This window comes from Lathamus discolor, chromosome 1 (genome assembly GCF_037157495.1).
Source record: "Lathamus discolor isolate bLatDis1 chromosome 1, bLatDis1.hap1, whole genome shotgun sequence".
In the NCBI taxonomy this organism is placed as follows: domain Eukaryota; kingdom Metazoa; phylum Chordata; class Aves; order Psittaciformes; family Psittacidae; genus Lathamus; species Lathamus discolor.
The window spans coordinates 27,076,713-27,104,056 of NC_088884.1; the positions used below are offsets into that span (position 1 = coordinate 27,076,713).

The window sequence follows — 27,344 nt, forward strand, 5'->3', positions numbered from 1 at the left end:
TAAAGGTTAATTTCTTCTGCTATCAGCTTCCATTCAGCAACTCAAGTGTAAAGTGGTTTTCAGCAAGTATATATATATATATATATATATATTATTCTTTCATATAATATATATTCTTTGATTCAAATATATATTTTTATTCTACTTCCAAGTCAAAAATCTCCCATTAATCTTCTGCAAACATACAGAAGTATGCTATTCTTACAATGAATTTCATATTCCTAATAAGAACTTCATAGAAACACACCTTAGTATTCTGAAAATGAAAGCTTATGAAAAGTTGATGGCCTTATCATTTCCCTTTCATGTTTTTCTTTTCATGACTACTGAAAAGGATTCCTGGACTCAGCATATTAAAACCACTAAACCAGCAATTAAAGTCCTGTTTCATCCAGTATGGAACACTTACACAAGTCATTAGCAACCTTAATTGCTAATCATAAAATATGTGGTTCTAAAGAACTATGTCAGAGAAGCTGTGCTTACTTAGCTGAAGAGAAGATTTACATCTTCATTTACACAGATATGAAAATATATGAATTAATATAGTAAAAAGTAACTAAGGGAACACATTTTAGCTGTTATTGTAGGTAGCCCTATATCCTTGCTCTCAAATGAAAACAAAAACCAAACCCACAAGTAATACATAACTCTAAAGCTTAAAATGGGAAATAAATTTGCATGTTAGATATTCTTGTTAACAAACTTACTATATACACGTTATTACCTACAGGTTTATATGACAAGGTTAAGCACACAGACTTAAAAACAAAGCAAACATTCCCACAGGACACAAAAGATGTTCAACTCCATAAAAAGCCATCTGTTTTTTGTAATACCTCTTTATTCTGAACTGTCTCAAAATGCTTTAAAATTACATGCATGTGAAACCGAAGAAACACATAATATTCAATGCTCAAGAAACAAGAGGAAGTAAACTTACTCCAACACTGATGTAAATTCAAACTTAATTCAGACAAACAAAAACATTCTTGAATTCTTTCTTACATTTAAACTAGTAAAAACAGAACTTCCATTTAAAAATCTCGTATGAAAATTGAATATCTGGGAAAAGTCCAGGAAGCATCTGTGCCTCAATTGCTACAGCACAGAGCAGAATGCTTCTGAACCACTCTCACTATGCTTTTTCCCATATTGTTTTATGTTAATATGAAATATTGCTACACTGCTGGTATTTGGAGATATGCGTACTTCTTATGCATCAAAATATAATCACAGCAAATACATTTAATGAAAAGCCCAGATAAATCGTTTGTCACTAGCTCTGTGCAAAAGAAGCAAACAAAGAACGAATGCAGATTTCCAGAGTATACAAAGTCATAGAATCATAGAATAGTTAGGGTTGGAAAGGACCTCAAGATCATCTAGTTCCAACACCCCCACCATGGGCAGGGACACCTCACACTAAACCATCCCACCCAAGGCTTCATCCAACCTGGCCTTGAACACTGCCAGGGATGGAGCATTCACAACCTCCTGTCATGAAGATCAGAAGTCATCCTATTTGAAAAAAACAACAAACAAACACAGAACCTACTGTACCAATTAAGACTGCAGCAATTATGGCTGAATTTAATTTCTGAAATGAATTGCCAATGAGTAAGTTACTACATTCTTTTTTTCTGTAGTCAAGCAAAATCAAAATATTTGTACAGCAGATTCCAATAGAAAATTTACAATTCTGCTTCTCCATAAAGTCCATATGCTACCCACTTGGTTTGGTTTTCCTGACCATAATTTGGCAATCCATTCTAAGTGGAAGAGTTTTATACAGTTCCAAATTCATACATATTCACCCCTCTACAGAAACTTAAATTTTAACACAATAGTATGAATACCTAAAAGCTCATAAAAAAAAAAAAAAAAAAAGAAGAAAGAAAATCATAAAAGATCAATTGAATATAATGAACCACAGGGACAAGAGTGTATCAAAACTTCTGTATTTTCAACTTAAAGCAGTTAGTATGTTTTGACAAAAAGGTACTTCACATTGTAAATCATTCTGAGTAAAACCTCATCTTGTTTTAGAGAAAACATATTAAGGATCACTGACGTAAAATTGCCTGTATACAGAACTTAAGTAGCACTACCTGAGATATATAATTCTAACATCCAATAAATACGTCACAATGTAGCAGCTACTTAGTGTATTATCATAACTAAAAAAAGGAAAAAAATCCTAAGGATAATTCAAATGGAATATTGTCAGTATCTTAGGGATATAGGACTGAAAGAGGCCATTCCAATCCCCATTGTTCAATCACCCACACCACATGAAGCCATAAATAGGTGTTTTGCTCTAAATATAAATAAATGTTCCCCACTTGCTATGTCAAAATCCAGAAAGCATTTGTGCACCTCTAACAGACTTCTAACAGTCCTGTCTCTACATTGGCATGGAATCTCGTAACTGAAAATTTCTAAGTTAGCCTGAGAAAACTTTCAAAAATCAATAACAATTAATCCAGAAGTCCCTTTAACTCTGAGGAGAACATCACTGTTAACACTAAGAAATCGTTTAAGTTTCCCTGGTGAGCAAAGCATGCAGGCAAGAGCACAAGTCGAACCATTCAAGCTGCATGGGTTCTCTCAATGTAGAAAACCAATAACATCACCCCAAATTTCCATCCATTCCTTGATGTCTCAAAGAGAAAAATATATGAAATCGCATTTCCTTTGTACCTCTTAGAACAAATGATGTTGAAGTTCTCTCTTGTGAGACCTCACTTGGAGTACTGTCTGCAGTTCTGGTGTCCTCAACATAAAAAGGACATGGAACTGTTGGAACAAGTCCAGAGGAGGCCACGAGGATGATCAGGGGACTGGAGCACCTCCTGTATTAAATAGGCTGAGAAAGTTGGGGCTGTTCAGCCTGGAGAAGAGAAGGCTGCATGGAGACCTCATAGCAGCCTTCCAGTATCTGAAGGGGGCCTATAGGGATGCTGGGGAGGGACTCTTCATTAGGGACTGTAGTGACAGGACAATGGGTAAAGGGTTAAAACTTAAGCAGGGGAAGTTTAGATTGGATATAAGGAGGAAGCACTTTACTGTGAGAGTGGTGAGGCACTGGAATGGGTTGCCCAGGGAAGTTGTGAATGCTCCATCCCTGGCAGTGCTCAAGGCCAGGTTGGACAGAGCCTTTAGTGTGAGGTGTCCCTGCCCATGGCAGGGGGTTGGAACTTGATGATCTTAAGGTCCTTTCCAACCCTAACTATTCTATGATTCTAAGTTCCAAAAGTGCTTCCACAAACAATCAGACTGAAGCATTAATTCAAATTAACACAATATAATTCAATTGTATACTATAAACTAAAGAATTAAAATATTCTAACCCAGTATAAGTACTATGTTGGAAACACGATAAACATCTGTGCTTAACACATCTTTCAATCTGTCTGTGGACAATAAGAAATCCAAACCAGGACGAATCTTACTGTATCATACAGTAACATAAAGCTTTGTCAGAAAATACATACTGCTCTTTACGTCCTGATATTTTTACATTGGAGGTGCTTCACTTTATCTAATGGTTTATAAATCAAAATAACAATTTATATCCTTTTGATCTTTCACTAAAATTATGTTATGAATTACATCTTTACCCCATTACAAAGTGATCCAATTGCATTTCAGAAGATAAACGTACTCCCTCTCAAGCTTTGTTTTGCAAAGTTAAATATGCAACATTCTTTTAATACTCTTTGCTAGGGCCAGTTCTTAATTTCCCAGTCTACTGTTGTTGATAAACATAATTCTGAAGAGATTACATAAAACCCAAACAGAATTCTCATGCATGTCTCTGAGAGATGCAATTTTTCAAAAGCAAATAGACAAAGAATATACAGGGACCATGGAAATATGACAATTCTAAATGGAGCATTTGGAAGTCTTAAGGTACATACAAATGCCTAGGCCCCCAGTATTCTAATACAAAATACTAACATATTTTATTTATATAGTCTTTAATTGCCTTTCTTACATATTACTATACTGATAAAACCAGAAATCTACAACTTCAGCTTTGGCCAGCCAGAATTTAAGATTAAATTTTCATACAAAATGATGAAGGCTTCAACTTTCACAGAAAACACGAGCTTGCAAACCAGCAGCCAAATTCGGGATTTATTCTTTGCTTATCTAGCAAAGAACAGCTTCCAGACACAAACATGAAAGAATGTCTTTCAGTACAGTCTTTCAGTACAGTGGGTGACAGTGGCTGGGTTAATCCCTTCTGACTCCTGATTTTTAAGATTTCAAAGATTCAAGTCCTGAAAGCGCTTAGGCCATGAGTACCTTCTCTTGGTAATCCTAGTTCATACATGTAAGGAAATAAACAAGTTTATACTCTAAAACTTCATAAAAATCTGCACGTTGAAAGCAGTGGTCACTGTCACAGTACCAGTACTAACAGAGCAGTTGGCAGAGGAGCACTCTGACAACTGCAAAGCAGTTCCAGATCAAGCATGTCAAAATCCTTAATTTTCTACTATGTAAGGACAAAACTCACTAAAAGCATGGAAAATCAATATGGAGAAATACTGTTTTCATAACTGCTATTCTAGCATGTGACAGATGCTAGTATTACATAAACTACGTATTAATAATAGTTTGCAGTGCTACTCCCAGGCATAAGGTTCTCACACCCGTGTGGTTTTGTAAAACTTTAAATTACATTAGGAAAAGATTTGTGGCCTTGTGCCTTCAGAGATACAGAAAAAAGCTTTGAAAACTCTGTCTGAAGAGCTCATCTTAAAGACTCAAAACCACACATAAACTGAGTATGTTCTAAGGAAAACATTACTCCTGAATTTATTTTCTTTGGAGATCTGGGCTTTTGACAAAATTCTTTCTTCTAGAAGACCATACCTTGTGAACAAAATGCCATTTTGTTTAAATAAATGAATATGACCAAAAGGTGTTTAAGGGTTTGGCAAAAACTGTAGTAACAGTTCAAATGGAAAAATACTTCAGTGGTGTATTATATGATATAATCTAAGTGTTTGATGGGCTGATTTACCCACAGTGACTACATCTCTCATCTGTTCCTTAGCAGGCAGGAATTCCTGTATTTATCACAATAATCTCCGAGAGGCAACTATAGCACAGCTTGCAAGATGTAGCCTTTTCTCACAGAAGAGAATAAAGACATCAGCTACATGAAATATAACTTTCAGAGGTATATTCCTGGTGGCAATTTCTGTGCTCTTTAATAGGCTTGCCTGAGAGCTGGCAACTCAGAGGCCCTGCTATGCTCTGTCATCTTTTCTCGTGGGCAACAGTCTTTGAGAGAGGATGTGGTAGAGAGCAACAGCTATTAAGGACTTCAGCTATCCCTGTATAACCTGTCATTGTATGCAGATCAGTACCTGAAACTAAGCACATGTCTAACAACTGTGATGAAAAAAAATTAACACAAAGCTTTAGTGAATCAGTTCCTGAGAAGTGAATGCAACCATTGCTATTCACTCAGCTAATAGCAACCAAATGCTATTGTGCAGAAAATGAATTAGAACAGGATAAATGGGAGCTCTTACTATATTTGCAAAGGGATGTCTAATGTAAAAAACACCATAGAGAGCGAATGGATTGTCATGTGTAAAGATCTTGCTCTTGATGCAGCTGAAAGGGCTTACTAGGAGTACGATGGCAGTAGTAAATCTGCTAAAATGGCATTTCTGGAAGAATTTTAAATCCAATTTGTTTACAAGTAGATGACAAAACAATACGCATTTTAATTCTTGTTATTTTTACTGTCTTGTAGTTGCAATGAGACAATTCTTTTGTAAGACAGCAAAATCTACACACAACAGCATTTAGGAAACCACAGAACAGAATTGAAAGAAAGAAAATTAATCCTCCTCCATCTGCTTGTCTCAAAGAAAGGCATATGTCACTTCATCCTATTATTCAGCTCATACTCCAAAAGCTTTTAACTTCTTTGTTCTCTTATCAGTAGTTTTGATTAAGTTTGGTAGTCAAGTATACAGGTGCCTGTGATTTTAGTCTTCTCCAGGGTTACACACTGATAAAGCCAATAATTGGCATTGTTATGCAGCAGTTCTGCTGAAGAAATAAACATGGAAAGAAAACAGTTTTCTTTGTAGAGAGATATCTCCAGTGACAGCTGTGAATTACTAACTGAATGGAAGCCCTGCCAGTGCATTTAGTTTGGCAGGTGACTTAAATTACTCAGGAAGAACAAGAGTTTTTTTTTCTTTGTTCAAGAAAATCCTTTTTATATTGAAATGGAGAAAATGCAGAGATCCTTTTTGTGGTATTTACTGAAAACAAACACAAACATTGGTTGAGGAGAGAAAAATACCTTATAGCCATCAGAAAGTGCTTCTCTGGAAGTTTGCAGGACAATACAATCAGATTTTCATTGTTTGGAAGATTTGATTTAAAACTTGGGATAGTAACAGCATCTCTGTAAAATACAAGCCATCAAGCAAGGCTTACAAGAAATCTCTCCAGATTATACACATCCTGCATCACATCCTTCCCTTTCTTTAGCAGGAGTCGGAACAAACACAACTCTTGACAAAGCATGCAGATTAGAGGGGACCCCAATTCTGCAAGGTGTTCCTCACAGCCCGCAAAATGCATTGCTGGACCTGCATGGAATTTGGTCTCAGCATCCTTAGAGAAGTAAAGCTCTGAACAGAGAACACAGATATATTTCCTGTTACTTCAGACTTTCAAGGTAAGGCAGGACACAACTTACTGGCAGAACAAAATTAATGTGTTTCTAGAATTTCATTATTTTACTGGACATGGTGACAATAAATTAAAAAATAATAATGAAAAAAAGCATTGATCACTCAACAACTATTGAGGCCTTTTTAAACAAAATAGTGCTTTTTCTTCACAACTAAGCTTTATAGAGATCTACAATTTTAGACCTCTATTTTATATCGGCAATGTGGTTCTAACACTGTGTGCTTCTTAGTAAGTATAATTAAAAATTACTAGATATCAAAACGGTTAAGAGGTAATTGTGGGAAGCAAAACACATATATGTTTTAGCAATGACAACTGCCATTTCAAAACTGTACTCTCATATATTAATCAACACACCTATTGGTTTTGTTTTTGATAAATTAAACATTTTGAACACTTCAACCATCTACTCTAAGCCCTCGCTATGTCTTTGACTGCAGATATCAAAACTGGATGCAGTATTACCAAACCCTCCCCCCCAGCCAAAGCAAAACAAGCTGTTATGTTCACTGGTTTAAGGATGTAATTACTCCCAAGTGCCACAGCATCATTCTGTTAGCTCACACTGAGAGAGCTGTTAGCAATTCCCCCTAGGATCATTTCAGAAGCCATGCATCCCAGTCTACAGTCTCTCACTCCAGAGACATGACCTATTCTACTTATTCTGTATTTGCAAAATTTTTCATTTGGCTGTATCAACACACAGCTTGCCTGAAGAGGTCAACTGAATGAGTGATTCAAGATTGGTTTATGTAACTGCTGTGTTCTCCTCACTTTGTCAGAACAGTAAATCTGTATCACCCACAGAATATTATTATCTGTTGTTTTATTAGTGGAATGCTGATTAGCATCATGCCAATTACTGACTCCCACAGAAGTTCGTTGGACAAATTGCCTCTTGAACATGATTAACTAAAACATCTTTTTAGTCCTCCTTTTAGGATATGTGTCAGTATGATCCCTGTAATATATTCTTTGTCTATTTGCTTACGAAAAATTGCATCTATCAACCAAATATATATCACCAAAGAATGAAATCAAGTTTCATTGTCTTGTCTATTACCTAATGCAGGTTTACTTTTCAGGAATAAAGATAGAAATGAAGTTGTCATGAATGACACTGGGGGAAAAAATCATTCGTATGTTCTTCGTAACTGATAGTAAGAAAATTGGATCTGTAACTAGACAAACAATAATTATGAGAAAAATAATGCCTTAGTAAATCTGATAGAATTTAATACTTATAATTAAAATGACATCTTTATTATCTTTAACAACATAACAATATTACTTTCTTCTCACAGAGTCTTCTGAGATAGATAAAAATTGTCACAGATACAGGAGGAACTTATAATCTTGCCATTAAAATCCATAAAGCAAAATAAAGACAAAGCTATTTCTGCAGAAAATATTAATAATTATTATCATTGCTGTTAGCTGGACACACCATGGTCACAAGAAAACTACAATGTCTTTACAGTATTATCCTCTGATACCTTGGAGCTTCCCTATTTGCAGTCTTCCTGAAAATTAGGAAAAGCCTTTGGAGGGAACTCTCAAGGGTACAATGATGTCTACATATGAAGATAATAAACCCATCACTGAGAAGAGTTCTGATAAGCTTTAAGTGGTAGATCCGTTAACAAAAAGTAACCCAGTATTCAAAATCTTCATGGAAGCAAAAATAAATACCTAAGACCATCCAAACAGCTAAAAATATCCAAAATAATTTTAACTGGAGCAGAATCTTTTCTGAAAAGTAAAGAAAACATATAAAATAACACATTTTTTCATTACAGTTTCGCATTCATGACCTACGCTGTATCACTTATTGGTGAGTGGTCATGCTGCCACAAGCGAAATGATAGCATGTTCAGCAAGACTGAAATAGGACTGAAGGCTGAAATAGCATCCTTGCAGCCCCAGCAAAGCATGAAGTCAGTCTGCTTATGACAGCTGGAACCACTCCAACCCTACTGCTACCTCATTTACTTTCTAACATTCTGTTGAGATAGAGAAGTTGCAGTACACATTTGGAAAGCCACAATAGTCCACTGCTGATTCATGCTGTTAAATCATGCTGTTATTACATTATATTTATGCTGTTCTCACACTGCTTTACGATGGGAGACTTCATTATGGTCAGAGCCAGAGCAGATGATGAACTGCATGTCAAGAAGAAACAACACTTGTTTGCCTGCATTAAAATGTATAAACTCTGTACATCAGGTGAAATTAATTCTAGTGATACAGAAACATTACAAGTTTCAGATTATTTGTATAATCACTGAAACACAACTTTGTGTTTCAATGATTACACAAACACACAGGCATGTTTTGCCAAATGACAGATCTAGCTGCTGATGACATGAAGACGGCAGTTAAAGTTGAGACTGCAACAAGAGTTCCTGTGGGGTTTTTGATACAAAAAGTCTATATTTTGCTGTGTGAGTGCTTTCTATCTTCAGGAATTCTGTGCATTAGATTTTTCCTGTGCTTATTACAGTTTTTCACCAGCAACTCTATTTATCAACTATAATCAAATGATTTGAAAAGATTCCTAAGACCTGAAGAGAAGGAAAAGATAATTAATCATTCGCTTCTATAACTTCACCCTCAGGATTACTGACAAGATTTTATCTGAAAAGCCAAAACTTGGAAGCCTCTGTATTTTAATACCTGATCTGATGTCAAATGGGTGGATGGAAACATTTCTAAAGAAAATAGTCATAGATGTCATCTATGTAAGACATAAATGCTATAACTTGAAAGACTAAAGAAAGGTAAAAGTATAAACCATTTTCAACCTGGTACATCTTAGTAGAGTTCCCATCTTAACTTACAGCAAAACATCAAAATCCTTAACTTGGGTATGATTATGCTTTTAATTCAGAGTGAATGTGCCAAGAAATAAAATACATTAAAGCCCATGGGAGTCACAGCTGCAAACTTGACACATCTGCAGTTCAGACAGGCAGCTACAGCTACTTTTAGTTACTAAGTAGCAGCTGCTCTTTCAATGATTTTGACAACCAGACTGTCCCTTCTCCCCTCCCCTTCTTGCGTCTGTGATAAAAATGCTCTTACCACACACTATGAAATATTGCTACAAAAATTAGAATAAATTCCAGCAACATTGCCAAAACATACAAGTGAATATAGCAGTAATGTGGAATGCTTTAGCATACTGCTACTGCTTTTCTTCAAAACAGACTGAAACATGCATCCTTTAGGTAGGTATCTGTGTGAAATTCATGCACGTAATGTAAATCTTACTTTTTCGCCAAATTTTATCATTTTTATTAAAGGACTGGGCAGTTAGTTAGCAGGAAGATCTCTGACATTCACAGCATGAGTGAATTTTAGTAACCAGCTGTAGACTAAAACATTCCTAACAAAAGCAAGTCAAACCACTATGGACTGAGGTTTTAGAATTTTTCTTGCACTTTAGGTTTCACAGATAAAAGCTAGTTAAGAGATGGAAGAAACATTGTGCTCAGCGTAAGGATCTATGGATATCTTTGGAAACCCTTATGCACTTCAGTAGGTTTTCAGTGGAGTAAGTGATGTCAGTAATGGGAAAGCGCAGAATACAACTGAGTTCTTAGATATTCTGGGCCAGAGACATCTGTGAAAATAATGATTGTCTATATGCAATCATCTGAATAAAAAGGTGTCATGAATATGTGGTCAACTTTCAAAACAGAACTGAAACTTAAGAGATTTGCCTACAAAAATACTACGAATTAAAATCACAGATCAAATCTCACTTTTTAATTGGTCTTTATTGTGACCACTATAAACGATACTGTGCATTGATCATCTGAAGATCAAAAACTTTATTTCATTTTCTAATTTTGATCAAATCTTCAAATAAATTCAGTCATTTCATTAGAAAATATAATTTGGATACTGGATTTCATTGCTGAATATCTGGACTTCAGTCAGTCTGAAATAAACTGGGATATTTTCAAACCTCTTCAGTTTTATGATATTCATTGAATTACTTAATATATTTTTAGATCATGTAATTATTCTTTAAGTTAAATCTACATTTATTCTATTTCTGATTCTCTCCCCGTAAGTCTGTAGAAATGGGCATTAGAAGCTAATGTTCAAACACTTTCTCATTTCATGCTTGCATCATTAGTAATTTTCTCTTGGTCAACTTCCTCAACTCCATTGGTATTCACCACATCACTTATAGCTGAATTAGTTTCAGTATAATTTGTTGACACACTGATAGTCTTGCATTGCTTTTCTACAGTAAATGTCCTCTGTTATGTAGATTTTTTTATCCTAAGGCTCAAATTGTTACAACAGGCAACTTTACTGAAGAGAAAATATGACAATTCTGCAATTAAGACAAACTCAATGTTTCCACTGAGAAAGAAACAATTATGATGAAACCATTCAAGATGCAGCACAACTGTAATGTAGCAAAAATGAAATCTGGACTGATAAGAACATCCAACGGAATTTGCAAGAATCAAAAACCCCTTCCAGTTCCAAGAAGTGTACCGCTCTTTTCAAAGGTGATAATTCAAACGTCATGTAAAGTTACACATTATGTGCTGTTTCAATGGACAACATTGTTGGAAGATTTATAGATTAATATATTGAAAAGCACAGGATTTTGTGGGGGTTTTTTTACTAAACAGACAGCATAAGCAACCTTTTCTGCTTTGGATGATTTTGGCTGGGGTTTCTTGTGTTGGTTTTGTTTGTTTGTTTGTTTATTTGCCTTTTTTTTTAACATGGAAATTTGATACCTTTTAAGTTTTGCCAGTCCTAAAATTCCCGGTTGTAATTTCATTTTCTGTTGGTAGAAAGTCTTATCTGATTTTGGTACTCCCTTAAGATCACCTAAGAACAGCATATCCAGAACGAAACAGCACTTTTTCAAAAATGAATATCAGAACACAGATGTAAAAAAGTCAGCTCAGCTCTTTCATCTCATTTTCTGCCAGTATCTTATTATGCAGTATTAACAATGACATGTTAGTCTCAACTATAAAACAGAAAGGAAAACCTTCACCTCTTGGTATAACACTCTGCAAATTATACATGAATTGCTAATCATATTTGCAAATCAGTTTTGGTTTTGAAGACTATTTACTGAACTTGTATTTTATTGATTCTTAATGTGCCCAAGTGAATACGCTTTGAAAAGAAGTATTACTCTAGTTATGTCACAACAAAGTGTCTCCGGATCCCTGAGGTCCAACCCAAAATATGAGGTTTTCTCCCCATGTACAGTTTAACCCTTCAAGAGTAGCATTTACTAAAAGTGGTGAATTGAATTTGTCAAATAACTCAACTGAAGCCAAAACTGAATTATTATTCTGGTTCACTTAAAGCCATGCAAAGACCCGAAGGATTATTAAGGACTACTTTATGGATAAGTGCACAAAATATAGTCCTTATTCTTGCATCTTAAACAAATTAAATTCTTCATACCCATTGTATTTTATGCACATTCTTCTAATCTCATTCTTTTTTCTAGAATAAGCAAAATAGACTTCTATTTCAATTATGACTCACAATGCGATTTTTAGCTGCAATCAGAACCACTTAACCATTCCAGCTTCTCAGCTAAATGTAATCACAAAACTGTGCCAAGCCCGTAATTTCAAAAGTTTAGCAAAAGTTATTGAAGTAAACTTATTGACAAAGTGACAAAATTTGTTACAGACTGTCAAAAGTCCTCTGTCCCCAAACAGCTTTTTTTTCTCTTTGTGTACGACTATCTACCAACTTGATTCTGATTCAGTTACTGATTTATGTATTCTAGGACAATATTACATTTTCAAACATTTCAGCACGCTGCTTGCACACTAGTAGCATTAATGATATGTGTTTTTATGAACTCTACAGATTTGTTGTAGCATTTTCCCCTGTATGTTCTGTAGCTCAACATAACAGAAGTGTAGATCCTCTATTGTGCAAAAAACTTTATCAGCTTAAGGTTTCTTTTAAAAACCTGTCACCCTGAGTTAGAACCTGATATTGTGGAAAACATAAAATTCATATGGGTGCCATCATTGTAACAATACATTTACAGTTGTGTTTAAAAAATAAACCCAATCAACAATAAAATACATAACCCAGATTAGAAATAGCACTGTAGCATTATTATCTGATCTCAAACAGTTCAATGACAATAAGTCACATGCAGTATCTATTACACTGTGGTAAAATAGCTTTTATAGAATTTCATCTTACTTTTTTTGCAATCACTGCTGAGCCTTTTATTGAGAAGCATAATTTAGCATAGATTAAAGTTAGATACAGTGACCAAGACAGAAACTTACAGAGTTTCTCACTATAAATACTGATAAAGTAACTGGAGGAATCATTTTATATGATTGCCATAGGTCCAGTGCATGACACTTCCATCACTTCTAATTTGTAATTTACTTCAACAACAGCAGCACAATATGCTATGAAACCCAGCATCAGTTATCCATGGCAACATTTTGTCCTTTCTAGATTTTCAGAATATACAGACTTAGAAAATAAAGTAAAACAATACAAGTACTGCTCTTCACCTCAGACAAATATTATCCATCATTAAATATCTTACGCGTGAATGCTCTAGGAACTCATCACAGCATAAGTACTCCAAACCTAGAGCTTCTGTAAAACTGTTCATAAGGAAACCTCCTTTTAAGCCAACAATGATTACGCTGCATTTAGTCCAGGCCAGTCTCACACACTCTAAAAGTCACATTTGCTACTAATTTTTGTTGCTACATCTGGGCCTATTTACTGGGTGTCTGTTCATTCTGCAAGGACAACTTCAACAGAAAAAATCAAGTAAGGGACATAAAACCATATTAAACATTTTCCTGCAACTAAAACAACAACATTAATAAAAACAATACAGAAAAAAAGCTTGATCTAGTGCTAATTTCACCAAGCAATTTCCATTAAAAAGGAGAATTCCTGAGGCAAATAGGAAAAGCTGACCAATGACACTGTACAGTTAATGGGATCAATCTAATCACATTCGAAATACACAATTTTCAAGTACAGCAAAAAGTAGATTTTGATAAACTGCAGAACTTTGCAGATACGTAACAGCAGGTAATCAGCTTTACCAGATTTAAGTGTTAGGGTCCTACAGTTTTTACAGTACCCAGAGTCTAAGAAAGAAATTACTATTATGCCACTGTTACTGGAATGCTCTCTAAAGTTCTACATTCAGGTAACTCTCTGTGCCTTTGGTTTTTTGTAATACTTAATATTTCCTTCTTCAAGAGCCTTTGATTCTGAAGAGACTTACAATAAATAGTCAGGGGCCAAGTGATTTCTTAGTAATATCCTTTGTTAGGCTGCCCTCCTAATTAGTGACTATGCAAAATGGGTAGAAATGGGAAGGTTTAAAACAAATCAAAAAAATATATTAAATCAATTATTGGCAAGAGTATACAGAACACATAGTATAATTTTACAGAATAACTAGAAGCAAACTAAAACACACTCTAGGGTTCACTCAGTTACAGTAAAGAGATAAAACTGATTACTAAAGAAGAGTTACAATTAGCATGTTCAGAAGTAGAAACTAGGCATCTTACAGTTCGCACATTTGAAAATCATGTTCATATTACAACCACATGGATGTGTTTTCCACCAAAACCGTATTTTATTCAAAGCTATATTAATGAATTCCTTAAACTCAAATAATAATAATTTAATAAAAATAATATTAATTTTGATAATTAAAAAAATAGACCTGCACACTAATGGGGACGGCTTGGTACTCTCTCATAGTCAAGTGCCCAGAAGAATACAAAGAAATGTAAACCTTTTCTTGCCCATGAAAAAAATTAGAATTTAAAGGTATCTTGCAAGCAATATGAATTGTATAAACACTATGTGCCACGGTTTTTCTTCACCCAACAGCAGGTTTTACAAGTGGATTTATGTTCAACAGCTCTTTCCCTCTATTCAGCAGCCTCAACAGAATTTGCTCCTGGATGCTTAAGGGCTTCCCACCCTCCTGCTACTGATGACATCTCTGGTGACGGTCAGTACAGGAAATGATATTTGGGCTTGCAAAGGGACATTCAAACTTTCAAGGAATTCTTCAAAGCATGTTCAATATCCAGACCACTAAATGTAGGCATTTAACAGATTAATTCTAATTTCTGCTGATGCCATGATCCTTTGTAATTAATAGAGTGAAATAAATATTTGCAAAGGATAGGCTGAGATCAGAGCTGACTGACTCACACTTACATCTTTCCACTGACTACAGATGTAATTTAAAGTGACTTTATTTCTAATTTAGACATGGCTCACAGGATTGGCTTTATTAAAGCTTAAGCCTAACTAAATAATGTAACCCATTTTCAATCTAACTGGTCTCTGTAACATGAATAATACCTACAAATAATATTTGTACTGAACTATTGCACCTGGTTAACATATTTCTTTTGTTACCTAAAAGATTAATATTTGAAAAATAAGGAAGATAAATATTAGCTAATGTCACATAGAATTGATTTAGCAAACACAAATTACTGCTCATTTTGTCATACAGCTGTTTTGTTCTTTTTGAAGAACACAGAAAAACATCAGAGTTACAGCTCGGTTCTACTAATATATGGTACTCCGACCTCAGCTGTCAAATACACTAACTCTGCTGTCAAAGATTTTGTTCTGCATGAAAGAATAGGTAGAAGTTAATGAACTGCTGTACATTGCACATGAAATCCAAGCACAGAACTGCACTTTGAGTGTTCACATTTGAACTTTTTAATTTGATGCATCATCTAAAACTGCAACATATTCCCTATCAGAAAAGCAAACCATTCAAATTAGTAACTTAAATTGGAACTAACTGAAGAAAAACACTGTCTAAATGGATTTTTTTCAAATGGCATGAACATTTACATGGAGTTAAAATCAAAGTATTCAGAATTATAACTTATCATATACCTTCTTGGAAACATTTTTTAAATTGTAAACATGCAAAAATAATGCCAGTGATTTTAGTAATGTAAATTGGCTCTTCCGGAACAGGTTGCCCAAAGAACTGGGAAATCCTCCACCCCTGGCAGTGTTCAAGGCCAGTTTGGGCAGAGCCTTGAGTGACATGGTCTAGTGTGTGGTGTTCCTGCCCATGGCAGGGGAGTTGGAACTACATGATTTTAAGGTCCTTTCCGACCCTAACTATTCTATGATTCCATGATTCAAAAGTGCTAACTCCCAGTTGTCTACTACTTGTACTCAGAGATTAAGGAGCAACTTCTTTAGATTGCTAGCTATGATGTTCAAAGTCCAAAACAGCAGAGCTTCCAATTTCTGGCAACACATGACAATATATTAATGTCTTCCAAAATTGTTCACAGCAGGAAGTAAAATCACAGCAATGTTAGTAGGCAGGGTCTTTAAATTTAGAAAGATTTCCATGTTCACAGTCCTTAACTCTTTACAGGTTTTAGTACGTTCTCAGAAAAGACCCTTTTAGCTTCCACATACTGAAGAGTGAGAGTGCAGGATCAGAACCACAAAACCTCTAATCACAGAGCTTACACAGAAGAGGGGTGAACACTCCTCTGATCAGAAAGCTAAACTGTTCAGAAACATCAATTTTTTTTTTAAATTGAGAAACATTTATTTTACTGCAGTGGTAATGAGAACTAAATTTCCAGCACAGTACACACCAAGAAGCTAAATTAAAAATATATTTATTAGTTACACCTCATAACATCTGAAGTGAGAACTCCTGTACTTTAATGAAGAAAAAGTAACTATTTAAAAACTCACATCATAAGCTAGGAACAAGATGACGAAAGATTAAGGAAAACTGTGTTACTGTATTTGAGCATAAATGGTATAAAAGCATGTTTGTGATATATGACGTTTCTATAGTAGATAATTACTAGGAAGGATATTAATATTAAACTTTCTAAACTAAAGCCTGTTACCTATGCAGACAGCAGTATGAATAGAATTTGTCTTCCAAGCACCCTCCTATTCAGTCACTTCTGTAACCATCTACCAAGCCCATTTTTAGGGTGCAAAGTTGTATTTCTTGTGTAGCTGTAGTAAATACACATTCTGGCAGGTGTACAGAATCAGATTTGCCTTTCTTTAAAACCTTCTCTTTCAAGTGATTTTAGCTCACAAACAAGAATCCACATTAAAAGAAATGCTAGTTCATGTGAAAAGTGAAATAAAAATATACCTGTAATAAATCTAACAGTCTGAACAGCGATAAATGCAAGCTACAGACTTCGTCTTTGATTGCACATAAAGTCTGCTATATTTCAATGAAAATAACTGGCAGACAAGTTCAAGAATGAAATAAGGAGACAATATGCTCATCATCTATATATTCTTGGAAAATAGGGATGAAACCCAAGCATTTTCAATAGCTCTGATTTTAGATTGTTCTGATTAATTCAGACTTTCCTGTTGAATATTAATATAATTTAATATAGGTGGGAAATCCTCTGCAGGAAATATGCTTTTTTTCTCTTTTTTTTTTTCTTTAAATTTGAGATTATGCCTAAAGCAACACATGTCATTAACCTTCAGATGCCAAGGGTTCACTCATAAAAAGAGAGCACTATTTCTCTATTTCATGGAACAACATAATGCTTTAGGAACTTTGAAATCTAATAAATCGAATGGGCAGAAAACAGACCACATGTAGAAATACTTGTCTTTGCACCCCAAAAATGCTGATAAACACAAGGAAAAAGACTAAAAGGGCAAGCTCATCTTCTAAATGACAGTTGAAAAACCAGTAGTGTATTCTTACCGATATCAGAAGATACTAACCTGGACCATCTCTAAACTTTATTTCAAAGAAGGGGCAAAGTATTTAAGTGAGCTGGGACTTAAATCTTAGGAATTAGGAAGAGTGGTAGGTAGCAGTGAGCCTTCTAACCTTATGCTGATTCTAATTAAGTGATTATTAAAGAGGGAAGGAAAGGCAAAACAAATCAAAGGTATTGACAGTGCTCTCTCCATCACTGAGCTGAAGATGTGCTTCAAAGTCAACCTGCAGCTGACTTTCACTTCAGACATTTCCACTGTGAAACGCTTCACTATCCTCTGAAACAGGAATCCATCTTCAAACTAATACATGCATAATCTAAGATTAAATCTAAGAATAAAGCTGACAACAACTTCACAAGGCATAAACATTCACATAAGTAATAACCTCAATTTCCTTTAAATTTTATTGATCATATGATGTAGAAAGATGATGGTTCACCTTATCATTTCAACTAACATTAGCTTGTAGTACTTCACCATAGTTAAACATTTGGCAAAAATCAAGAGCACTTATCTAAATTTTAATAAGACAAACAATTGTGCACACATTCATTTTAGTCATGAGGGCATTACAGCTTACTCCTTAGCATTTCTACAAAATAAAATTACAAAATCACTATTTTAAAGAATGTATAAATCAGAATAAAGGACAGTCACTACCCTGAAGATTTTATGGCTCAAGTATAAAACGAGAGACAACAAATTCACAGAAAAGTAAAAAGAAGCAACCCAAACCTAGTCAATGTGGTTGCAAGTGCTATTAACAGACTGAACCCTGTCAGGTCTGTTCTAGGTATTCAGAAAAACAGAACTTACATAAAGATTTAGAAGAAAGTAACTGAGTATCTGCATTAGGTGCTCCATTTAAGTGAGACAGTCTATCTGGGAGATAGCACAGATACTTTCTTGCAAGCTTAAGCCCGTGATGAGGCTGTCATCACCAGCTGATATACTGGCAGTCAGCATCTCAACACTGAATATGAGATGACATGTAAGGTGTCAGTATTAGTCCATTAAAGGCCTTGGAAGAGAAAGTGTTTAAGTTTTCCTTGGTGCTATAAAGGAAAGGGAGCTAAAGGAGATGCAAAGCAAGAAAAAATGATGGACTGAAAAGTGATCTTTATAGCTTCTTTGCAGTCCGGGTGAATATAAATGAAGGAAAAATGCATTTGTCAAAGCCAAAGAAAAGGACATTGCAGTAACAAAGATGTGAATTGATGACAGCATGGGTGAAAATGTCTGTTAGACAAAGAGAAAAGCTTGTATCTTCGAAACACAAAGTAAAAATCTGCAAGACAGATTCCTTACTACAACATATTGAATATATCTTTGTAGCTCAGCTATGTCAACAAAATGATGACTTACTTAAACTGAAAATTTGGACTATAGGATCTAACAGGTAAACCGGTATCAGTCCAACATTACTATTAGCTTACATTCAGTTTGACAGCTGAATCTAGTTCCTGAAGTCTTGTTTCCTTACAAATCTTTCAGATATCTGGTAACATTAAACTCAATAGCCATGTTTTCTATTAATATTTTAATTCTAAATGTGCTTAAAATCATGCTTGAGTATTTTAGCATCAACCATTCACATCCCAATATTTCAGAAGAATTTTAGAATTATGGCTGTTGTTAGGAAAATTAATGACAATAAGTCAAAATCTAAGACATGCTGATGAATAGAAAGGTCTTTATTACTTGTATCTTTAATTACTTAAGCTTAGATAGTAAAAATTGAATTAATTTCATATGTTGCATTCGCATGGCAAGACATGTTTTATCACGTTAAAAAAATATTGCATTTGTATCCATATTAAACTTAGTGCTTTTTCTCTTTTTTATAATCCGACACTAGTATGAAATCAGTGAATTAACACAGAACACTTATACCATCAACAGAAGTGTCCTAAGGCAAGAATGACCCATTTGATCGTATCAAACATCACATGGGTTACAAAGGAAAATGTAAGCCAGCATTAAAAGGTCTTCCATTTACTGTCTGCCCATTCTGTTCTCTGTTTCCCCACATGTCAAGTAAAAACTGTTAATGTGAAGTATGATTAGAGGTACATCACTACACAAACGAGCTTTCTGCACCTGGGTTTGTGAGGCACCCTATGTAAGTAAAGCAGACTGTCTCTCTCAAGAAGTGATAACTATGGGAGATTAACAAGCTCTAACTAGAACTAAACCACTATCATTTTCCATAGAATTAATCTTTATATTGTATATGGGTATGAAATATTTAAAATGTCTATCTGGAAACATATCAGCATAGTTTCACTGCTATCAAAAAGTGACCCTGTAAAAACTGAAAATAGCATGTAATTATTTTTGCCCTTGCTACATAGCATTGCATCACATAGCTGATAGCACCAAATAGCAAAGTTCAAAATGGGATCAAAGTTTACTAAAGAGGTTACCAATACCTTTATTAAGCAGGACAAAATATAAGCAACTATAAACTCACAGCAAAACAAAAGTATATGTCATTTCTCCTCTGCTCAGCTTCCTAAAATCAAATATTTTCTCTTGGGACACTGCAGTTTGAAATAGTTATCCTCATTCTCCAGTGTACTGTATTTTACGCTAGTTAGGCAGGACCAATTTATAAAGACATGGAATAGAGGACTGGCTTAACCTGTGGGAAGTCAAGACTTATCTCTATCATATGCATACGCAAGAGAAATGATGCATGTTTCCATGATTCTTGATAGAGTTTACAGAACAAAAAATGCAGCAGAATATGTACTATAGCTATGACTTCTCAATAATGTGAATTCAATGAAATTAGAGTACCCCCACAACACAAACTGAACTTCCCAATTTTCCAGTGTATTTTGAATACCTATTGCTTGTGCTACCACTTTGTAGACTAGACAATAGTCTACAACTATTGTTAACAAACCAGAAGAATAATGGATTTTATTCTTGCCTGTGGGAGAGAAGCATCATTTGGAGAACTAATAACACTTCAGTTTAGTCATTTTAAAAGGCCATGTTACACAATAAAGAAGGGCAAGTCTTTTAGTGATAACATCCGATAGTGATAAAACTAGCTCTGCAGAGCCTCAAAATTACTAATAATATTTCTATGTCGTAAGCAAGCTAAAGCAGTCTGATAAATATGTTCCAGATTTATGTACTTCGTAGTCTACTTTCCATAGCCTATAAAGAAATTAAACCATAATTAAATACCTTAATTATTAAATAAGTAAAAAAATCTCAAAATATGTAAGGAGAACAAAATAAATCTTCATAGTACTACTCACTAGATTATTATTTATTTTAAACGTACTTGGAATAGAGTCTGTAAAAGGGGAGAATTATGAAATTGGTGCAGGAAATCAAGAGGAAAAATTTAATAGGAAGGATTAACATTGTGAACATTTGTAGTTGAGAGGCATGGCTGCCAACATTAAAGTTGTTTTTGACAAGATAACATAAATTGAGAAAATCTGACAGTGTTAGCAGGTAGGATAAATTACAGTTAGCTGTGCCCTTAGGCACTTCTTTATTGCAAAGATAGGCAACTGCAGTTAAAGTGCTCTGAATAAATCATTTTATGATGAAAGATAAAATAGATTGAAGTGATACACAAATTTATACAATGGTTCATTTGTACAGGGCAACAGAGTTCAGTCAGATGGAGAGAAAACAAGCTGGTAACAGGCAATTTCCCAGGGGCAGGCAATGGTGGTGGCTTTGTAGCACGGTTTGCTTACAGTCACCCTGTAAGCAGGATGTAAATGCCTTTCAGGCATTGCATACATATCATAGGGTAAAATGCAATATACGGTGTTTCTATGAAAGTGAACTGCCACCAGTTCACAATCATAACTGAACTTCTACAGGCATATGCAAATTATTTGCCTATTTATAATATGCAAATTCCATTCCAAATAATTCCCTGATATGCTCCTTGCTGAAAAAATTGAAGGCTTTGGAATGCAGGGACCTTAAGTGAATACTCTTACAATCCTTTTATTTCCTGCTGAAAAACAGGCTCCTTATTTTAAAAGACAGCTTGCCTAGGTTTTTTTGAAAGAATTAAAATCATGTTGTTAGTGTGTGCTGTTATTTATACAGATGAAACACTATAAATACATAAAAAAAGATCCAATTACCTTATCAGAAAATCTCTTAGTGAAATACCAAGGCTCTGCTTGCAACAGCATCTCCAGAAATCATCTCAAAGCTCCTCTCAGCATTTTTTTTTTCCAGAGAGGACAAAGAAAATGCATCTTCTACTGCTTATAGTCCATCACTTCAGGTCTAACAGTTCTGGAGCAACTCTAACAGATACCGTCAGTCTTGCTGCAACTGCTGGTATTTTGTCATAAATCCATCTCCAAGTAATACTAGGAAGCTAAATTTTATAAATACCACCATGTGCTTGAAAAATATCCCCTTTACTTACTTGAAAATCTTTCTCTTCCAGGATCTCTTTCCTCCACCTGACAAGGAAGGCAGCACAGACGTACAAGTGGAAATGAGAAAAACCCTCTGGTTCAGACTAGAAAAGAGAAAAATATATTATTCTTTCAATACACAAAACTTCCTTTTGATCACCATATACCCCAAGTGTATTTTTATGGCATTCACTTCTAACTACAAACGTCAGTCAAATCTCTCTCTGTACCATAAACATGTTTGCATTTCACCTATGCCAAACCTATTCATAACTACTGTCTGTAAAAAAAAAAAAAAAATAAAAAATCAAGGTGAGGTGTGCATCCATTTCTTATACTTAAATTCATTCTTTCCAGACGTGTTTTCCATTTCTGACGTTATCCATTGACTTACATCTGGCATGAAATACAGTACTGTCTAGCTTAACATTGTGGCATGAGCATATGCTTTATCTCCATTATTAAGAGCAAACTCTTACTACTACTAGCTTTTCCATCATAAATTTTGCTATCAGAACTTACTAAGCATTTTAAAAACACATAACTGACTGAACTAAAGGGTTTTAGTAAAGGAAAAAATCTACTAATTGTAACACACAAAACATTTACAACTCAGATTTGTATTCAGATCTGCAAGTTTCTGTTCTAGTTCAAGTCAGCAGATTCTGTCACTTTATAAAACTCCCCCCAGAAATTAAGATTTTATAAGTATACCTAAGAGCTTAGAAAAATCTGCAATCTTATTTTCAAAAGACCTCACTAAGTTTTCCAGTGTTACTAAATTAATCTTAGATTTTATCTTCTACACCGAGAACTGAAAAAATAATTATGATATCGAATAATCAATGTGATGACTGTGAATGAAAGCTATGTAAAATCTAATTAAAATAACATTTAAAAATAATAATTCCAAAATTAAGCTACATAATCTGACAAATGTAGGGACACCTAAATGATGATATCTAAATAATTTTTAATACCAAATTGCAGTGCTTTGAAAGTATAGCAAATTTGTTTTCCTATTTCTCTACTGGTCATTTCAAAACTGCAGTTTACCTTTTAGAAAAACACTGTGTTCTGCTAAGTAAAATGAACTGAAACAACTTCTTATTAAAACATAACATGAGAAAATATCTATTTTATTGCTGTTTACCGAGAAGAGCACGGGATTTAAAATAACCACATAAGACAGTGCAACAGAGTAACCTCGCTGTTATCACAAGTGGAGAAGGAAAAATATTCTCCTACTATACTTTTCCTTCTCCCATACCCTTGACTGATGGAAGTACACAGTATATCACAAGGGGTTGATAAAAATACCACAGTAGCAGCTACAGAAACAAAAGATCGTCTTGTCCACCAAACTGGTAAACCAAGAAAAGAGATAATGCCAATGATTTGCAGAGGAGTTTTAATTTTAAAAGTGTTGGAACCGAAAATAGAAATTAGTTAATTCTGGAAGTAGAAAAGGAAGATTCTGATTATAGAACTGTCCTGGGTTCAGCTGCAGCAGTTATTTTTCTCCTTCTTAGTAGCTGGTGTAGTGCTGTGTTTTCGACTTTAGTCTGAGACAATGCTGATAACACACCAATGTTTTTAGTTGTTGCTAAGTAATGCTTAACCCGATCAAGGACTTCTCAGTCTCATGCTCTGCCAGCGAGGAGAGGCACAAGAAGGCAGGAGGAAGAAGAGACAGGATACCTGAACCAAATTACCCAAAGGGTTATTCCATATCACAGCACGTCATGCTCCGTATATAAACTGAGGGAAGTCACCTGGAACGGGCAGATTGCTGCTCAGGTCAGGCTGGGTATTGGTTGGCAGGTGCTGAGCAATTGTATTGTGCATCACTTGGGTTTATTGGGGATTTTTTCCTTTCCATTTTTAGTTTTATATTCTCTCCCCTTCTTATTTCTATTATTATTATTATTATTATTATTATTATTGCTGGTAGTAGTAGTGGTTTTGTATAATACGTTATTTATTGGACTGTTCTTATGTCAACCTGTGAGGTCTGCATTCTTTCGATTCTCCTCCCCATTCCACCCAGAGGTGGAAAGGGGAGAGTGAGCGCATGGCTAAGGGTTCTAAGCTATAGGCTGGGCTTATCTAGGAAAACACTGTACTTGGATAACATGACTTGAATAATGTTGTAAAATCCCAGGACAGACAAAGCACATGGTAATTTTAACTAGACTTCTCTCTAGCAGTTGTCTTAATCAGAAAAAACAGACTGAAGTCCAACTTACAATATTAGAGTTTTACAGAATCATGTACTTGCTACAACCCTCTTGAAAAATCCGTGTCTTTTACTTTAGTGTTGGCATTTCTCTTGGGGTGGAAAGCTAACGTATATAAAAGCATGAAATGGTATCTCAAGAGGACACACTTGTAAGCAAAGTGCTGTTACCATTTATCGTATCAGATGCTATCGTGGAACATTTAAATAATCAAACACAACTCTAAAAAATACAGAAAGCCAACTCTAAGAAAACAACCCTCTTCTTATTTCATTGTATAAATAAATTTACAGAACATGCAGTATTTTAAAAATTCAGCCTTTGATAATACTTTACTTTGATAGAATGTTCATCTCTAAAATGAGAAAAAATACTTAATTTTTTTTTTTTTTTAATTAAGTATAGAAACAGTACTCGTGGTCTACTTTTTCTCGGCACTGAACTGCAACCAATTTCTCACTTTTAACGTGTCAACAGTCTGTACGAGAAAATATCAACACATTTTCCAGAAGCCACCTTTGAAGGATGCGCTGTCACGGTGAAGACTTTCTGGCATAGTGAGAACCAGCTCAGTTCACTGTTACCTGGTGAATTTTGAACTGTGTTTAGCTCCACTTCAAATAATGGGGAGCTGAAGAGCATAGCAGCAGCTTGAGCATTTGAAATCAAACAGGAAAACAGGGAAGAAAAAAAATGATAGCTACAAGATGGAGGAAAAGTACAGAAATACTGCTGACAGTAGCTTAAGAAAGAGGAAGATTATTTTTGCAGATGAAGAAGCAGAAAGACTGAATAGTCTATAAGGACTAAAATTTCATTAAAAATATTAATTATTGATCAGGATATTTTATGTATTGGATTATTACATTTCTTTAATTATATTACATAAGCAAGAAAGAGGGTAGATTTAGGTTAGATATAAGGAAGAAACTCTTCATGGTGAGGGTGGTGAGACACTAGAACAGATTTCCCAAAGAAGCTGTGGCTGCCCCATCCCTGGCAGTGTTCAAGGCTATGTTGGCTCCGGCTTGGAGCAACCTGGTGTGGTGGAAGGTGTCCTTGCCATGGCAGTGGAGTTGGAACGGGATGAGTTTTAAGGTTCCTTCCAACCCAAACTGCTCTATGATATGATGAACTGAAAGGAACTTGGTTTAATTTTAATACATACTGATCTTCCTTTCTTCTCCTCACTCCTCCAACATTATATAAATCCTTTACAAGCACAGGAGAGAAGGAAGCAGGATTAAAGAAGTCTGTCTCAAAGCAGCATTTTCACTTTAAAAGTCAATTTGCAGAACTGTTGGCAAAATTGTTTATTTTGATCTCTCTTAACCATGTTACATAGGCAGTCAAATTAGATCATCAGTGTTCATTCTTCTGATATTAACCTAAGATTCTGATTTTATGCCCAAGAATTCATTCTATTACCACATAATCAAGAAAATTCTTTCATAGCCAGAAAGTCAAGAAAACCAGCTTAAAATAAAAAAAAAATTGAAATTAAAATCAAAAAAGCCCAGAACTGCAACATTGTAAATTGAAAATATTTTGAGGAATTGCAGAAAAAATATCTGCAAGTATGTAACAACCCATACTTTTTCTTGGTATTTTTCTGTTCAACCTTTTTTTTTTTTCCAATACAATTTTCCTCAGCTCTTTTAAATGAAACCAAATAGGCTTAAATATGCAATTCATTAGAGAAAAAATACATAACCCCCTAAGAATTTAAGAATTCATTGTGCTTCAGAGATAAGTCTAGGCTACAAAGTATTTCCAATGGATAGTTTTAGACAGTTTTAGAAATTGAGTAAAACAGCTAATGCATAATTGCCTTTTCTAACACCTGCTACCTATTATACCTTTCCATTTGTAGCTTTTGAAGTTGCAAACAGTTTGATCTCTAAATGTAAAGAAATGCAGACTACCAGCTAAAAGCTATTTAAAATCAAATATAAACAATGACCTTGATTTAAATATTTTAGCAAAAGATCTCAAGACAGATGTACAACCTTCCAGAAGACTTACTCTGAACATATTACGAACGACTCAGAGCACATTATCTAAGAACCATCTGTCATTATCTATAAAAATCATTTAGATTGTTAACATCACAAATATCTCATTGCCCTGCAAATGCTGGATCTCCTCTGTAGCTGAAATGAAAGGCATTCTGTACCCTACACTTCCCCAACTTCTTGAATTAAACAGTCACTGAGAGAATGCAAATTTTGTTGTATGACTAGACTGATTATTGTCTAGTCTAACCTGCCTCACATACCCTGGATACTTCTGCATTTAAGGATAATAATATCTCATGGTATTATACTTGTTGATAGAGTAAATAAAATGCATGATTATTTTTTAAGTACCCAGAATGATTAAAACTATGAAATTGTGCCAAGGTTAGGTATTAAACCACCACATTTCACATGCAAATAATGGCTCAGACACAAGGACTTCTTTATAGGTCAATAAAGCAACTTTAAGCAACCCTGTTTTTATTACAATACAAAGATGAGATAGATAGCTTAGCTGTAAAAAGATTCAAGTATTTTTTCCAACATTATCTAAGCAATCTATGGCAGAAATAGAAAAAGAAGCCAGTGCAGGATCATTATGGAATGTGGAATGTGTTGGCTGCTCCTTCATGATTTGCCTTTTCCATTAGCCAGGCACTCTGACTTCCTAGGCACAGACTCAATTCACTGTCAAAACTGTGGCTCAGAGTTCCAGCATGAGAAGAAACACAGCACGAGTACACTACGGCGAGATCCGTCAGGGTAGCTATCTTCCAACAGCAGTGACCAACAGCATTGCTTTAAGATGACTAAGACTATGAGTGCAAGCATATAGCAGTACTCCCTCAGCATGTCCTGTCAACTTTCAATGATCTCATGTTTAAAAATGTCCTTACACAAGCTGTAGAATACATCCATTTTATTTACTAATATGCACAAAGCTTTTTGCAACTGTAAGCTTTTTTGGTAATCATAAAGTCCTGTAGTAAAGAATTCCACAAGACAAGTGCATGCTCTATATCATGTCTGTTTTAAAACAGCTGTTTTAAACCCAGCACCTGTTAGTTTCATGCAAAGCTGCTCAGTTATCACATTGAAAGAGAGAAATAATATTCACTTCCTGTTCAGTCCAT

General features: G+C 34.8%; 1 protein-coding gene across 2 annotated transcripts in view; it reads right to left on the reverse strand.

Annotated features, from left to right (window-relative positions):
- Nucleotides 1-27,344, reverse strand: part of TBC1D22A (TBC1 domain family member 22A) — a 181,131-nt gene that overhangs the window by 11,783 nt on the left and 142,004 nt on the right. For both annotated transcript variants that reach the window (XM_065665352.1, XM_065665351.1), the window contains exon 12: nt 21,962-22,057. In XM_065665352.1, coding sequence (XP_065521424.1) covers nt 21,962-22,057 — 96 coding nt within the window. The remainder of the gene's footprint in view (nt 1-21,961; nt 22,058-27,344) is intronic.